The sequence below is a fragment of the Rhinichthys klamathensis genome, unplaced genomic scaffold (assembly GCF_029890125.1).
Source record: "Rhinichthys klamathensis goyatoka isolate OS25496 unplaced genomic scaffold, OSU_Roscu_1.1 h1tg000044l_1, whole genome shotgun sequence".
Taxonomy (NCBI): Eukaryota; Metazoa; Chordata; class Actinopteri; order Cypriniformes; family Leuciscidae; genus Rhinichthys; species Rhinichthys klamathensis.
Window position 1 is genome coordinate 718,990 of NW_026606591.1, and position 18,197 is coordinate 737,186.

General features: G+C 35.7%; 1 protein-coding gene across 1 annotated transcript; it reads right to left on the minus strand.

The window, feature by feature from the left end:
* Nucleotides 1-2,122: 2,122 nt before the first annotated feature.
* On the minus strand, nucleotides 2,123-16,699 carry smarca5 (SWI/SNF related, matrix associated, actin dependent regulator of chromatin, subfamily a, member 5). Its single transcript, XM_056247228.1, has 24 exons — nucleotides 16,422-16,699; nucleotides 15,220-15,342; nucleotides 14,926-15,092; nucleotides 14,046-14,146; nucleotides 13,832-13,932; nucleotides 13,439-13,618; nucleotides 13,177-13,332; nucleotides 12,964-13,095; nucleotides 12,713-12,781; nucleotides 12,154-12,263; nucleotides 11,794-12,020; nucleotides 11,576-11,697; nucleotides 11,262-11,414; nucleotides 10,926-11,058; nucleotides 9,658-9,806; nucleotides 7,551-7,670; nucleotides 7,357-7,464; nucleotides 7,145-7,258; nucleotides 6,279-6,401; nucleotides 5,940-6,072; nucleotides 5,736-5,854; nucleotides 4,047-4,259; nucleotides 2,643-2,753; nucleotides 2,123-2,543 (listed from the first exon to the last, which is right to left on the minus strand). Exons 1-24 carry the CDS (start codon nucleotides 16,500-16,502, stop codon nucleotides 2,478-2,480), a joined length of 3,111 nt encoding a protein of 1,036 aa, XP_056103203.1. The 5' UTR covers nucleotides 16,503-16,699; the 3' UTR covers nucleotides 2,123-2,477.
* Nucleotides 16,700-18,197: the final 1,498 nt, after the last annotated feature.

An 18,197-nucleotide genomic window follows, 5' to 3' on the forward strand; every position in this document is an offset into this window, starting at 1 on the left:
AGGGAGAAGCCCATAGATAATGAGTCCATAAAAGCAACGGAATACTTACTCCTGCTCACTCACGCCAAAGAACTCTTTGCTCAAGTTCCCCGTCTCTGCAAGATTAACGTTGGCAGTTTTCACGCACAGCTACTAGAAGATTAACGTCTGTCAGACAGGTTGCTCACGTCATCAAGCTTAGTTTGAGTCGGTTTGAGTCTGCGCGTCAGGAACGGAAGTTCTCAAAAATCGCTAAAAATGGGCTTCAACTGTCTCAACTGAGTTCCAATGAGATCGCTCTGTCCATTTCTTTTACTGTCTATGTCGTCAACGAGTGGATCTCTGAGCTGGTGTGAGTGAGTGGAGGCGGGGCTCATTTGCATATTCATAGAACCGCGTGTACTACTAAATGAGGCAAGGGTGTCGAGTTACATTCAAGCTATTTTAAGGCATGAAGACATTTGTTTCAACGAAAAAAACGCTTGAATATTTTGGTGATCAAAGATGATGATGATGATGATGATGAATTTTATTTATAATGCACTATACATTTGACATCAAATCTCATAGTGCTTACAAAAAAATAATAATAATAAAAAATAAAAAAATAGAGACAAAACAATACGCAGACACTTAAAAATACATTAAAATACTTAAAAATACGCTCTTCTAAAAAGATAAGTTTTAAGATGATTTTTAGGGGTTAAAATTATCAACTGCAGGGGGACTTTAAAGAGCAAAAGAGCTACAACATATAAGCAATGTCAAATCAACCAAATTTCAGAAACGTCTCCAGCTCAAATTTTTAATTTTTTTTCTGAAGAAAGATAAACATAAATACTGGAGAAAGCCAATATGTTAAATGTCACAGATATTTATTTAGTCCACTATTTTGTAGAGGGGGGTCAAAATGACAATTTCTTGTGTTTTTTTTGCCCAAGGTTTGCATGCTTGTAACTAAAGAAGTATTAAAGATCTCTTAATATCCTTTTAGATTTTGGTTTGTAACAAACTTTTTTTTTGGTTTGTTTGGGGCCTATATGGCTCAAATCCAGAGATATTTGGATTGTTAAATTGTATACATTTTCAGTGGTCAAAAACTAAGCTGATACTTTCTTCTGAAGAGGAACAGCTGAAGAACAAGTAATGTTGAAACTAGAAAGGTATCTCTCTTTTTCTTCTTTTATTTATTCTTAATGCTACTGTGTTTTTACTGCAGGCCATCTTCAATAGACTACAGCAGTTAACCATGACACACTGCTGCTGTGTTTCCATAAACACAGAGCAACAGCGCCACCTTCTGCATCAACCACACACGATTTCAATATCAGAAGAGATTATTTCCAGATATTACACAATCGATACACACACACACACCATCATTATTCATGACAATAGCTAATATTTAAAAAAACACAATTTCAATATCAGAAGAGATTATTTCCAGATATTACACAATAAACACACACCATCATTATTCATGACAATAGCTAATATTTTTAAAACCGTTTTTTTTTTTTTTTTACTGTAAAAGTGATTGTAATTTTCACTGTAAAAAAAAGCTTGGACACCAGTATAATTTCTGCTTGAGTGAAAAAAAATCCCACTGCAATATATATATATATATATATGATTTTTTTTACTTTAGCCACAAAACGCTAAAAGTCCTATTTGTTATTTATTTTGCAAGGATGTTTTTATCATTATATATTCATAGAACAGCATATACTAAATGAGGCAAGAGTGTAGTTACATTTAAGCTATTTAAAGGCATGAAGAAATTTGTTTCAACAAAAAAGTTTAAATGTCATTTTGGTGATCAAACATGTTTTAAGGGATAGAATTATTGACTACAACGTAAAAAAAAGTTTTTACTCTGTTGACTAAACTTTACCTGTTAACATTTCTTTATGAATTACATTAGGTAAGAGTTATTGCAAGAATTTAACAACTTTGGTTTATAAAAAAAAAAAGCTTGATTTTTCTTCCTCTGAAGGATTTTTCTAAAGCAAGACCCAAACATTGTCCCTGTCATACCAGCTTTGCAAAGCTCAGTGTATTGTTGGATATTCATAACAATACTACATTAATATACAAGCTGAAGATATTACATTTATTTGGAGGAAATATATACGAAGCAGCGTTTATAAAAAACAACATTTATTAGTCATGTTCCAATTGACTATTCAACTGAGGGTACAGAGACAATCATGAAGATGCTAATGAGAGGAAATGAGAGGCAAATCAAATTGATACAAGCAAATGGAATGTGGTACAAAAAAAAAAAATAGGCATAAATACAAAACACAACTGACAGCACAGCCGTAGTACATCATATAACTAAAAGAGAGATCTAATTTACAACTCTACACCTTGTTGAAAAGGTCAAGCTACTTGGAGGCGAGGTTCAGTGCTGCAAATCCATAACCCGTAACAATAAATGCAAGTATATTGCTGTACTGAAGGTCCTCGCCAAGTGAGGCGTGACGCCTGGCCGTTCACAGCTTGAGCTTTTTCCTGCGGCCACGGCCATCAGGGGTCCCGTCCTGCTTGCGTTTCTGGGCCTACGGGGAAAAGAGGAACAGCTCATTAAATATTACTCTCCGACTTATGAGCTCATCTTCAATATCTCCAGCAGCTGTTGTGATGAAGCACAAGCTCACCGAAGACGTGCGAGGGCCTCTTTTCTTCTTCTCTGCTTTCTCTCGCTCCTCCAACTCCATGTTCTCACGTTCAATAAGCGTGATGAGTGTGTTACATCTCCTCTGGAGCTCCTGTGGTCACATAAACACATATACAGAACAGTGTTAGGACTTTCTGAAAGTTCATTCTGTAATATGAACAGAATCTGTTTCCCCAAATGCACCAAATCAGCATTAATAATACAACATCAAAAGCAATAATCAATGACTGTGCCACTATTGCAACCCTCTTTTTAAATTCATAATTTTCATTATGCAATTATTGTTGTGTAAATGAAGAGTTTGGTTCCAAAACGCAATAAATCCATTTAGATTAATTTGAGTAAAAGTGTGTTTTCTTTACCAAGAAAGTGGAAAGATGAAAACCACTATTTTCTGTTTCAAACTTTCACATAGCATTTGTAGGTCATAATAACAAAAAAAATTTAAAATCCAGGTTTTGATTTTCAAAGATTTATTATAAAAACAGATTATTTTTCCCCCCAAAATGCAATAAAATCCATTAAAAAAATAAATCAAAATGCAATTAATCCATTGAATCAATATAAACGTTTTTTTTTTTTCATATTGAAACTGTTGAAAATACACAACAACGTAAGTTTATTAGTATAATATTTTTATTAAGAACTGTAAAGAAGATTGAAAACATTTTTCCTCCTCCCGAGTGCCTCATCTTCTTAATCTCCTCACGTAAATGATTCGATTTCGATGCCTTACGTTTCTTACCCACCGCAGAAACAACCACAGGTTCATCAATGCCGGCAAAATTATTCATTTTTTTGTTGATCGAAAAGTACAAAATAGATAAGAAAAACCAGGAAGCCGGGTGTATTTAAGCCGCTGCCGTAACTGTTTACATTGCGTGGAATGGTGCGTTGTGATTGGTTGAGAGCGGATATATCGCATTCTGCAGAGAAGGGAGACTGGCGTTTGTCGCGGTTTGGAAAGAAAGGGAGAAAACATGACAGAATAACACGGCGGATATCGCATTTTACTTAAAATTAAACATTGACTTTTCAATACCAACCAGATACAATACTGATTTTTGTAGTCACTTTTTTTTTTTAGAACTGGCGTTTATCGCGTTTTGGAACCAAACTCTTCAAATATATGTATGCCACCTTTGAGCGGCATTAAACAGTCATGTCTGATGCATCTTCTGTTTCACCTTTGCAGTTTAAAATTGCTTTTGTTGATTCTGATAAAACCATATTGGTAACAAGTCTATAGTACTCTGATTGTTTGAAGTAACTGGTTCAATTTTAGTCTTTGACACAAGACAACACATATACGTTTAATAAAGGTGATTATAAAAAAAGCCACTTATTGCAGATATTAATGGAAATGAAACGTGATGAATCTCACCATGGCCGTGCGGGACTTGAGGAACCAATCAAAGCGGAACTGGGGCGAGTTGCGAATGCACTGGCGCAGCTCATCATAAACGCTCTCCTTGTCGAAGCCCAGTTTGTGCAGCATGCAGATGAGAAATCGGTCCTCCTCCTCTGTGTAGTTCTTCCCTTTGTTTGTGCCATACGAGATCCTGAGCTGATGGAACGGCGCCTTGTAACGGCCAATCTGGAGAGAGAAACAATATAGAGATTAACTAAAGCTTTTATCGTGTCGTCCCTATCACTTAACACAAGAGATATTGTGGAATTGAAGTAACAGGAAGTTAAGTGTCGTCCTCTTATTAATTTAATAACTTTATCTTACAACGAAAATAACTGATCATTTGAATGCAACAAAACATGAAGCAAACAAGTGCAAAACAATTTAAAAAAAAAAAATTAGATCCTTTTCAGATGTCTGGCATGTTTTAGTCCAGATTAAAATGTACAAATATTTGTGTAAGCAAATGTTTGGAAATAAATATTAAGTCTTTAAATTTTTTAACGAATACAAAAATCTGATTGGCTGTTTAAAAATCATGTAAATACTGTTTGACATCTCAATGACAAGCAGTTTCAGAAACAAAGTAGTGTTTTGTTTATTTCTGCGTTTCTCCAAGCGCAACCTACTGGCAAAAATTGAAAATGCATTTTTATTCAACCAGACTCGTTTCGCCATCACTACGTCCACATATATGACTACTTCCATACTATATAGTACGTGAGCCAAGTAGTATGTCTGAATTCATAGTATTCATAAAACAGTAGGTAAATAGTCCCCGGATGACCTGCTACTTTCAGTGTGATTCTGAAGCGTGCATATGATGGACACTTTACTGTCCCATGAGGCCATGGGAGAGGACGCTACTGACTCTAACTCTACTGACGCTGTAGGTCACATAACAGTGACAACAACGCGGATGTAGTACATCTGATTTACTTTAACCCAGTCTAGGCGCCAGAGTGCGTACTGTATGTAGTAAATGGAAAATCTCTATAGCAAAAGGCCAACCACTACATGCATTCGGTTTGTTTCTACCATTTATTAGTAATGATTTACACAGTTTGTTTACTACTTACTATTTACCTGAGCATTCAGTATTGTGCAATATAGCATACAGAAGGTGATGGACATTTTTGGGGGAAAGAAGTGCTGCATTTTATCATTTAAACATGTGACTTTTCATAAATTCTATAATCCAAGATTGCCGCCACCATATGACGTCATAATATGCAAATTAGATGGGAAAATGTAATCCCTACATAAACTTTGGGTCATCCTTAATATTTCTCTAATTTACAGAAAGTCTCTATATTTTATCACTTTTAAGATATAGCCTTTTGAAATTGAGATGTCAAAATCGAACGTTTTAGGAAAAAACCTCTGCGCCTAAAGGGTTAAGGGATGAAAAGTTTCGAACCGAATGTAGTACCTACTACACAACATGCGATTTCAGATGTGACTTCACATCCAAGTTGAGGATGTTTACATTAGATTACGCATGCCTCCTTTAAGCAGCATACACACAGTGTTGTTAAATTCAACCGGTTGATGGAAAAGAAGCATCCAAACAATTTGTAATAAGGCATCTAGAATTATTCATGGTATTTTAATGGTCTACGATAACAATCCCATGCATGTTCATTATGTAATGTGGCTCACTTTAGAGTCCAGTGCTTTCTTGATGCTGATTCTCCTCTGGATTCTGGCCTCTCCTCTCTCGATCTGAGCCATGATCTTCTCAATGTCCTGCAGCTCATTGCAGCGCTCCCAGAACACAGCTACACACAAACACAACACACCTCAAGCATACGCTTCCTGGATATGACAGGCAGTGTTTCAGCAACAGACAGCGTTTCAACATACCAGAATATTCCATGACCTCCTCTGGGGTTTTGCCCTCGACCTCCCGGGCGATGTTCTCGATGTCATCTCTTCCCCACTTCTCATTGGCCTTGATGAACTGGTTAAAGTCACGCTTGGTCCAAATAGTAAAACCCTGGATATAGATGACATAATGAATGAACATCAGTACACAAACATCTTCACATGGACTCGTTGAAACGTTAGAGAGCACAATTTACACTAGAATAAGAAGTTTCATGTTAATGCAGTGGGAATAATCATACTTAAAAGGTGACATGCAAGTATGAGAAGATAGGGAAGTACAGTCCACTGGTTGGCGCATAAAGGGATTAGATTTACCTGTGAGAGGAGGTTCTCCTTCTCCTCCAGCTCTTCCTCATTAAGTGGTTCAGCTTCATCGATCTTGGCCTGTTCCTCTTTCTGCATTTGGGCTGAGTTAGGCAGATCAGGGTTTCTTGGCACCTGTTAGCACAGTGACATTATACATGAGGAACAGCACAAGGGATGATTGCTTCTGAAGAGTAACATCATAACAATATTCACTGAACACTGATGTGTGCACAATCTGGACATACTGAATGTCAACATGAAACTTAATTTGTAATCCATTTTACTTTTGAAACGTACCATTTTTGTAAGTAAAATATTTGTTCTTTTGAACAATACTGATAAATCAGTCACAATTAGACTCAATTAGTGTGTATTAAGTTATCATTCAAATGTCAGTAAGACTGTTTTTGAAGGAGAAATTAATGCTTTTACTCAGCAAGGACACATTTAACTGATCAAAATTGACAGATATCTTTTGAAACATTATAAATATCTTTACTATTTCAAATAAATGCTGTTTTTTTAAACTTTCTGTTCATCAAAGAATCCTGAAAAAATGCATCACGGTTTACACAGAAATTTACAACAAAATGTTTTAAATCATTGATGATAATCAGAAATGTTTCTTAAGCATCAAATCATCATATTAGAGTGATTTCTGAAGGATCATGTGACGCTGAAGACTGGAGCAATGATGCTGAAAATTCAACTTCGGATCACAGCAATTTGAATATATATTTACAAAGTTGTAATATTTCACGATATGACTGTATTTTTAAATAAATGCAGCCTTGGTGAGCAGAAGAGACTTCTTCCAAAGACATTTGAATGGTAGTGTACCTTGACCCCAAACCTGAACTTGAACACAGACACACCTTGTAGCCAATAGTCTTCCTGTAGTAAAGGATCTCCTTCTCCAGCAGCTCAAACAGCCGAGGGGGAAAGAACTGGAAGTCTTGAACATTGGGCTGTTTGGGAGGACGGGGAGCCTGAGGGAATCAGAGAAAAAGTCCATTAGGAAAGCTCTAGGGAAGAGGCTTCCAATTCAAATGGCCATTACGGTCAACAGAGTAAGAAGTAATAATACCTTTGGTGCTTTGGGCTCGCTGACACGCAGGGCCTCTCTGAAGTACGCATCCACGGCATAGTTCGCTTTGCGCTCTCTCTTGGGTGGCTCAATCCAGTTAGTGATGACCTGAGGAGGAGGGGAGTTCACATCAGTATATAATTTTTCCATGTTGCACAAGTACAATGTGCATGTTGCAGTTTGTAATGCATTACCTTTTTCTTTTCTCTGTAATCTTCTCCCTCAAAGTTGTACACGCTGTTCTCGGTGTCCATGGTGAAGTTTTTCAGCGAGCTTTCTCCAAGATTGGCCAGCTTTTCCTTCATCTCCATGGTCTAAAACAAACATTAGAAGTGTCATAAGGCTTAAAAAAATTTTTTGTTTGGTTCCGGTTTCCGACCGACCCTGTCAATTTATGTGCGACCCAAATTTATTTTATGAGCTTGGGGAAGAAATAATAAAAATTAAATAAATACACAAATAAAAAACTTTGAGGCGAACTATAATTTACGTTTTTGTACAGCACGCGATGCAAGATGCCATCTGTTGTCCTCCAGCAAAACAAACGAGGCAGCTACATGGTCGTTCACACATCGTTCGTCAAACTGAACTATAATACATATAGGCTACAAGTTTTTTTTGTTTTTTTTTTGTCATTAAGGACACTTTTATTCATATACGCACACATACAAATGCATGCATTCATAGGCACGCACACACCACATGATGAGTTACAGAGTAACCTCCATCCGCCTCCCAAGTTTCATTAAAAATCATCCCAAATCCCAATACCCTCTTCTGCTGTCTACCACTTCTTTCGCCATGTATTTGTTCGTTTCTTTTATTATTTTATGCAATCCAAAACACTCTAACCTGCCGCGCTTCGTATCGATCGTATCGTATCGTATTCGATCTCCAGAGCCCGTCTAACTTGTCCGCGACAAATGGATTTTTGAAGGACAAGTAAAAGAGAATTTTACTTGCCCGAACGGACAAGTAGCCTGATTAGAACATCAATAACAAACAAACAAATAACTAGGGAATCACTAAACCGAGAGAATGATTTTATTACATTTATTGTAAGTTGCGATCAATTGTGGATAATAAATGCATTAGCCTGCTGACGGTGAGGTTGCGCTGTTGACGCTCGCGCAGCCTCTCGAGGAGAAATCTACACACATGAGCGCAGCACACACACACTCAGTTAACAACATACTGCCTATAAACAAATCTAAATGTGGAGTTTCTATATTTTAACATATGTGTTAAGCAGCCTCAATTATTTTTCCTGAATACCATATCACGATTGAAAATGTGACATTGATTTCCTACAACAGTTCAATAAACAGTTACAATTAAGTCACTTACATTTTAGATGAAATATTGGCTGTTTTTGTTCTGTTTCTGCAGCGAAAATAGTTCCAAACAAAAATCACAGCAGAACCACGGCGCATCTCACAGGAACACTCAACCTGTTTTCATTATTGAATGATTCAGCATTTTGACCGAATCGGTTGAGTCAAAGATTCAATGACCCATTAATTAACATCTGTCTCATTCTTGAATGAATCAACCGTTTAAACGAATCGTTTGAATTAATGAATCAATGACTCACTCATTAATACGGCCGCCTGCCGCCACCTATTGGCAGTTTAGTGTTATGTTTATAAGTAGCCTAGTATACTTCTTTCCGATGTTTCTTATTTGTACATTTAAATCAATTTCATAACATTATTTTATGCAATTGTAATTTTTCAGTGTAAATTATTTAATTTGATCAGCCCTACTTAGGGTAACAGTATGCTTCATCTTTCATTTTAAATTCCTAAATTTGATCAATAAATTCAATTATTTAGAATAAGACGACACTATAGGGCATTTAATAAGATTGGGGGAGGGGATGCCCTTCAAAGGTGCAGATATTACAATATGCCAATTTAAATATCAAAGCTGATTGAACACTGATGAGAACATTGCTTCAGAATAAATAAATTAAAAAATTAAAACAAATCCGGACAAGCAACTTTTTTACTCTGACAAGTGAATGACAGATTTACTTGTTCGGAGGGCAAGCACATGAAAAGGCTTAAGGTCGAGCCCTCAATAATTTCCTACCTATTACTTGCTGCTGCCACTAAAAAAAAAAAAAAAAAAAAAAAAAATCCCTACCGACCCATGACCTCAACTGACAACAAACCGGAACCAAACTTTTTTTTTTTTTATGCCTAAAGAGCATTGCCCTGAATTAACTGAAACATTGTGGTCATTTTTATACTTCTGTTCAGCTTTGAGAGGCAGTTTCCCAAGATTAAAAGGTCCTACCTTCTTCTCTCCTCTTTCCAAGATGGCATCAATGTCTTCATCTGTGATCTCACTCTCCTTGGAAGCGAACACGTGAGTGGCACCATGTCGAATGATGGACAGCATCTCATCTTTGCCCAGTTTGCTCATGTTTGGATCGACCAACCTGCCTGTAGGGAAGCAATAGTACTAATCATGTTTAAAATCAATCAATAAATACAAATATATATATATATATATATATATATATATATATATATATATATATATATATATATATATATATATATATATATATATATATATATATATATATATATATATATATATATATATTTAAAAGAATAAAATGACAAAATAATACATATATAAAATAAAAAATATTGAAGTATATGAAGTGATTTTTAAAAAAGTGATTAAAAATTAGATTTTTAAAAAATAAATATGATTCAATTAAGTTGGAAAGTAATATCTTTAATCATGTTTACAATCAATAAATTACAATCAATAAAAACAAATCATTTTAGGGCTGTCAAATGATTAATCACGATTAATCACATCCAAAATAAAATTATGTTATTTTTTATTATTATGTTTTTTTTACATAATATATGTGGGTGCACTGTGTATAATTATTTTGTATATATATATATATATATATATATATATATAAATAAATACACACACATGCATGTATATTTAAGAAAGAAAATTATTTATATATAAAATATTTATATATAATATAAATTATATATAAATCTATATACAGTATATACATGAAAATATTTCTTAAATATATACAAGCATGTGTGTGTATTTATATATATAAAATAATTATACACAATGCACCCACATATATTATGTAAAAAAAACTTTTATTTTGGATGTGATTAATCACGATTAATCATTTGACAGCCCTAATTTATTTATTTGTGTACGTGTGTATTTCATAATTATTTAAAATTAAACTTCAATAAATATATATATATATATATATATATATATATAAAATAAAGTATAAAGCAATAATTGAACTAAATGAAAATAGAAGTATGAATTAAAATGAACATTTTTCTTAAACTCTTCTAAAACAATTAAGTTGGAAAGCAATAGTATTAATCATGTTTAAAATCATTCAATAAAATGACGAAATAATGAAATAAATTATATATGTTATAAAAAATAAATTAAAATTATAAGATTTTAGTGATTACATTCATTAGAATATATATTTTTTATTATAAATATTAATAACTTAAGTAGCTGATTATGTTTGTTTCGCGTCTTACCTTGTTGAATGACAATGGAGTCCAAGCGAAGCTTCATTTCTGCACGCTCCACGATTCTTTCCTCAACTGTGTTTTCCGTGATGAATCGGAAGACGCGCACCTGTTTCTTTTGACCAATCCTGTGGGCACGATCCTGAACAGAGAAGATCCAATGAAAATTAATTAACATTCCATTCCAGAAGAGGTTTGATGCTGCTTCGAAGAAAAGTACTTTTTAATAAACCAACAAGTCTGATGAAAGGAGAATGCAATATGCTACCCATGAGTCCAAACATCAAAGCAACAACAAATACATTGAGTAAACTTGTAGAAAAAGATGCCAGCATGAATATTGACCATAGCCTGAAGATCCACTTGAGGATTCCAGTCAGAGTCGTAGATGATGACGACATCAGCGGTGGCCAGATTGATCCCGAGACCTCCCGCTCTGGTGCTCAACATGAACAGAAACTTTGAGCTGTTGGGCTCATTGAAGGCATTGATGGAAACCTGAGGAGATGAGACGAATGTTACAGATTTTATCCTCAATCATTGGTGATTATTTATTACTAAACTGTTCTGCTGTACAAAGAGAAAAGCAAGATACTTTGAAATGCATACGCAAACACGCACTCAAGATAGCATCCCATATGAGAAAATCCCTTTCATACCTGTCGCTCCTCGTGAGGAGTCTGTCCGTCCAGACGACAGTAAGCATAGTTACGCCACATACAATAATCCTCCAGAATGTCCAGCACCCTGGTCATCTGACTGAAGATCAGCACACGGGAACCTGCAGGAAGAAACCAGAGCCATGTTCAAAGCAACATGTCAAGACCATTCGAACGTTTACATTGGCAAAATACTTCCGGCAACAAAGTGGTCACACCTTGCTCTTTCAGCTTGGGCAGAAGCTTGTCCAGCACCACCATCTTCCCGCCGTTGACCACCAGGTGGAGGTCCGTGGTGTAGGGTGGACCCGGCTCCGCTCCATCAAACAAGTAGGGGTGGTTGCAGCATTTCCTGAGCTGCATCAGCACGTTCAACAGGCGCATTTTGTCCATCTTACCCGCAGAGTTCAGAATGTCAATATCCTTCATCAAGATCTTGGTGTACCTAAAGAGAATAAGAAAAGGTCATTATTTGTCTGTTGATTCTGACACTTTGTCCAATTGCGATCATATTCCCGATTTTGCCCCCTAGTAAATCAACCAAGAACCATATATTTTACGCATTTATTATCATTTACCATTCTCTCTGCATCTTGCTGAGCCCAATATACATTTTGATTTCCTTTTTGGGGAGGAGAGACTTCTCCACATCGGCTTTGATACGCCTCAGCAGGAACGGACGAAGTACCTGTATCATTAGGACATTTATTAATTATACTGCATACGAAGAAAACTGAAAAGACATTTAAAAAAAAAATTGCTTTCTTGAAAAAAATACCCATGATTATAATAATGCAACAATAAAAAAGGAAACACATTTTAAATAAATGTTATACACAAATTACAGTATATATATATAGTAGTCAACATTTGAAGTGGATCAAAAAGGTTAATCAAAGTTGTCCTAAGACAAGAACAGGTATTGTTCAAAATTCATGTACAACTTTGATAAAAGGTTTTGATCCACTTCAAATGTTGACTACTGTGAGTGTGTGCATATATATATATGTGTGTGTGTGTGTCATTTATTTATTTTTGCATTAAGAAAAAGCCCAAATACATAATAGGGTCCAAAAATCAGGCTTTAATTTCTTAATATAAAATACATTTTCCATTTTTATTTTTAATTGCACTTACAGTATGTAGACGTTCCACCAGTTTTGTGTCACCCAGACAGTTATTGGTGTCAAACCAGGAATCAAAATCCTGCACAAAGTGGAAAGACAAACTTAGTCCAAACGAACACCTTCAATAACAGAGTTGCATCTATAACAGATTCCGATGTACCATGAAAATGTTAACAGAAAGTCAACTCCACCTAACCTAAATAAAATCCTTTAACAACATAATGTGAAAGAACGCAAGACACAACTGAGTGAAAGTGGCACCTCTGAGGAGTTGAAAACGTCTGGCAGCAGGAAGTTCAGCAGCGCCCACAGCTCATGAAGGTTGTTCTGCAGGGGGGTTCCAGTCAGCAGCAATCGATTCGTGGTCTTGAACTCTCGCACAATCTCTGAAAGCTGAGAGAAAAAGGTTTACATTAATATTTTAGTGTAGAAGCTTAAACATGCTCCAGCTGGAGGACAGATGCAACTGCAAACCTTCGATTTCTCATTCTTGATACGGTGAGCCTCATCAATGACCAGGTATCTCCAGTTGAACTTTTTGAAGACGGCCCTCTCGATAATGACCATCTCGTAGGAGGTAACGCACACATCCCATTCACCTGGCAGCAGCGTGTCACGGACAAACGCAGTCTAAACCAGAAGGGAGTTATTAGATGGCCAGAGGTTTATACAAGTAACAAAAAAGGATTTCATCCAGCCCTACTTCACAATACAATCATTGGAAATCCCTACTTACTCTTTCTTCCCTGTCCCCGATGAGGCAGAAAGCTCGCAGAGAGGGAACCCAGCGCTTGAACTCATTCATCCAGTTATACAGGGTGGATTTGGGCACCAGAACCATGTGAGGTCCAGGAATGTTTCTATAGTGCTTCATGTAGCCCAGCAGAGAGATGGTCTGAAGAGTCTTACCAAGACCCTGATGGGACAAGAAGTGTGAGGCATTTGATTAGAAGAAACTTCCAATTTCTGGTTGCTGAAATATTTTAGAGCTGAACCTAACTACAACGATTACATGGACTATAGGAGTTTACAGTTCATTTCCAGGATTGGAATCCACCATTTTAAAAAAAGATATATGATTTGTATATTTTCTAATGAAATGAAAATTATTTGATGGGCGGAGTCGTACCATTTCATCAGCAAGGATGCCATTGATTCCGTTCTCGTAGAGGGAAATCAGCCAGTTCAGTCCACGGACTTGGTAGTCTCTCAGTTTGCCGTTTTTCACATCTGTCAACAAATGTTCATTGGCCATAATAAGCTTTTTTTTTTTTATTACCAAGAAGACATTGATATTATGTGACGCTACATTGACAATGTGTTTTATTATGCGTAAAACTCACAAGAAGGCGAGTCGTCAAAACGTGTGCAAACGCTGGTGGTCTTGTTGCTCTCGCTTAGCAGCTCCTCGTCCTCCTCCTGCTCAGTCCGACGGTGGCGGTTACTGAGAGAATTACGCACAATCAGTCAACAGGGAGCGATTATCTGATATACACACCACTAACACATGGAGTTGACACTATTGGAGTTATAAGCTAAACAAACCAAACATAAATGTAATGGATAGAGCTGCACGATTTGGAGAGGGGGGGGCTAATTTTGTTTTGTTCTAATAAAAATCATGATGGCGATTAAACAGGTTTGTTGTGCTTGTTTGTAGGGCTTTAAATTATGTTGTTGTTATATATCAACATGACTTTAATAGTATAACTGGTATTATTACTAAATAAATATATCAAACAAAACAAGACATTTTTACTTTCGTAATTTCGCAGTAAATTATTTTTAAAAAATTAAATACGTATTTTTTTTACAGTAAAAACTGCTCTGAGACAAACACTGGAAAAATGAAAAACACTGGATCATGAGATGCTCATGTAAAAGAACAGTGCCGCTCTTCACTCTGATATTTAAATCACCGTTTTTGCAAAGCCATATTGCGATTTTGGTTTTATTTCGATTAATCAAGCAGCCCTTGTAATAATACCACGTCCTACATACTATTAAAATACACATGAAATATCAATAGAGCAGAACAGATTTTAGTGTCAAGTTACATTCCCATACATTTTCTCCACAGCAATATATTTTTTAATAACCTTTCAAGACAATGATCTCTTGCGGTTGTTAATCAATGGCAGCATGATTTGATTTTTATGAAGAAAACACATGGGGAAAAATACTTTGCAACCAATTCTGCTGGAAAAGTGTGGGAAAACTCACTCTCCCACAGAGAGCAGGTTCTGCTTCTCGTCTTTTTTGATGCGAGGGCGACCAGGCTTCATCTTCAGAGGTGAAGTTGGGGTCTTCTGGGCAGCTGGTTGGATGAAATGAGCAAACACTTCGGTCTGCTTCAGGAGGTACTCGAATCTGTTGGTCCGGTCTGTTTTCTGTTGAAACAAAGCAGTTGACGTCAACAATAGATGTGTCACGTCTACTTACAGGTCAACTTTCTTGTATAACTGTAAAATGCATTTGTAAGTATCTTTCATTGTTATGGAAGGCTAAAAGCATTACCACTTTTTCTTCATATCCACCCGGCTGGTCCTTTTCCTTTGCTGAGGAAGGTGATGAAGACTGCGCTTCACTATCCATTGCTGTATCCGATGCTTCATCTGGGCCATTTTCTGAAGCATCATCCTTAAAGAGAAACAATAATGTATTTTATACATGAACTGCAAGAAAAAAAAAACATTTTAAAACCAAGATTGATGGATGCAGTAACATGCATGGATGAATCGTTCACAATAAAATCCATAACATGCATTTAGATATTAGGTTGAATTTGATTCATGCTGGCTCTAAAGGGAAGTGATTTTTCAATCAAGACATTTGATTGGACAACATTTTGGAAACACGCAGGAGGGCAATTTTTTTTTTAAATTCGTTTGATAAAATATCATTATCGACTATAAGGAGTACATGAATATATAAATGACCTTAAAATAAAGGTTTGCTTACGAAATATATCGCGTTATGAAGGCATAACGTTAAACTTAACACCACCAGAAAAGCGTCGTTATTAATGACCGTTACTGCGATTCTAAACGCTCAACCAGAACTTCTCTTTTACAGCGAATCAAATAATAGTTTGATATAAAACGCAGTTATCAACATTGCTTTAAATAATTACTTCTGAAGAACAACCAAGTAAACAAAATACGTCTAATTAAATGTCATTGTATGGTGACTTTTGTGACATCGCGTCATTTGGTGGCGGGTAATTCCCCGTTCAACGTCACACAGGAAAACTTTTATTTTGAATTAAGTCTACAATAAGAAGAGTCCAAATGGATAACTGCTGCTTAAGCAATAAAAAAAATATTATCTGCCTGACCCATATAGCAAAATGTGTTTTATTCAAAGTAACGTAAACATAACAACAACACCATTGCGTGTCATATTCAGCTAACGTTAGTTCAGACGTTACCAACACATCAAACTGGGCATCTCTCTACCTCCATCCATAAATCTGCCAATTTACCAGGGCAAAAAGTGATCAAATGTTGTTATGAGTGAAAAAATGGACGCCGATCTCCTAATCTATTCATCAGAGCCGGAACAATACATGCTAACAAAAACTTTCAGCTGCACTCTCTCGAGACGCGCGCAGATGGTTCGTCGACGCCTCGTTTTCAGCTCCACCAGTCCGTGTTTTAAAGTCCCAGATGAACTGGGGTGTAATTATGAGTGTGATATGATGGAAATGAACCGCTCACCTCTACCGGACCGACCGACTCGAGTTTGCTCGGCTCTTCCCGCGGCTCCTGCTGCTCCATGCTGATTTCTGTTTGGGACATGTTTGGCTGGCTAAATCCGTTATTTCGCTACGGACACGAGTAATTGCGTTAAAAACAAGTCAGAAAAGACGAAAAAGTATATAGGTTTGATTGGAAAGTTTCAAAATATTGCCCAAATAGAGCAAGCACACCACGAGTCATTCGCGGCCCCCGGCTTTTCTGTTGACACTGTTCCCGCAAACGGGCCCGGCTATAGATATCGCGAGATTTCCGCCGAGTATGACGTCACCACAAACAGTACACGAACAGCAAATGAATCTGTGTATATTTATTACGATTCCTTGCGACATTTTACATTCCTGTTTTCTTTCTTTTTTTTTTTTTTACGTTCAAGAAAGATGTTTAATTTTTTCAAGACCTCAGCTGCTTGTAAGACTCTTCTATTGAGTAATGGGCTTCTAGATAAAGAGTAGCCTAGTTCATTTAAGAATTGCATGTATTGTAACCAGAGTTGGGGGGTAACGCGAGTAATCAGATTACTTTTTTCAAGTAACTAAAGTAACGCATTACTTTTAAAATTTCAACAAAACATCTGTTACTTTTTCAAATTAGTAACGCAAGTTAGTTCTAAATGTGAGCAGGCACTCATCTCCCTTGCACAAAAACTGATTCAATATTCCTCAAAATGAATAAAAACTGTGAAATGCAAACTCAGAATATTACACTAACCTGCAATAATTAATTGTTCAATTAGCTACACAAATATACTTCATGTATTTAATCTCACTTTATTAAACTATGTCTTTGCTGATGACCTTCGATGATCCAATTCAACTACATTTTTGCAACCATAAGAAAAAATGACTTTAGATAAACACCACATTTGTTTCATTTTTTTGTTTTTATTGCTGAAGTGTTGAAGTTTCTTTTCCTGTATTCTAAATTTGGAAAGATGTTTGTTAGTCTTTTCTTGTTTTCTTGGGGTTTTTCATTGTTGTTTATGACTGTTCTGTTTGGTTTTTCTAACTTTATTGAATCAAAAGGAGTGTCTTATACTGTTGCTTGCCCAATTCCATTCTGAACCTAATCTAGTAAACAAAAAACTTTTTTAAATTGTTTTTTAAAAGGAACTATATATCTAAACAGTTCTAACTTCTAATAAAATGAATACAATTTAAAGATGTTTAAGTGCCTGTGGTTTCTTTAAATGTTATTTTAGTAATGTGCTGATATAAAAAAAAAATTCTTAATGTGCATTGTTTATTTGACATATTTCATTGTACTTTGTGTTTCATTTTTTTTAGCCCTGCTACACGACATACACAATGTAACTGATTTAGAGACCTTTCTTTATGTAATTTCTGTCTTAAACATGGCATTGTACGGGTGCTACACATTGAATATTTACACCATTATTGCCAAGAAGGGAATTTTTTTTTAAAATGCATTCATTTAAGTCATGCTAAAACATTTGTTGAGTTAAATTCATGGCCACTTGTTTTACAGCTATTACATTTTTTTTTTAATAATAGCCTAGCCTACCATTTTAATAGCATCATGATTTTTTAAAATATTTTCTCAACTTTCTCATTCTTAAACCATAATTCATATTATGATATATTTTAAATGCTTAGTGAAAATTAAAAACCCATGGAATGTGAACAGGATTCTTTTCCCAATGGAATCTCTATCATAATGTGAAATACATTTCCAATATCCTAATTGGATTTTAATAGAATTCCAACAGAATACAAA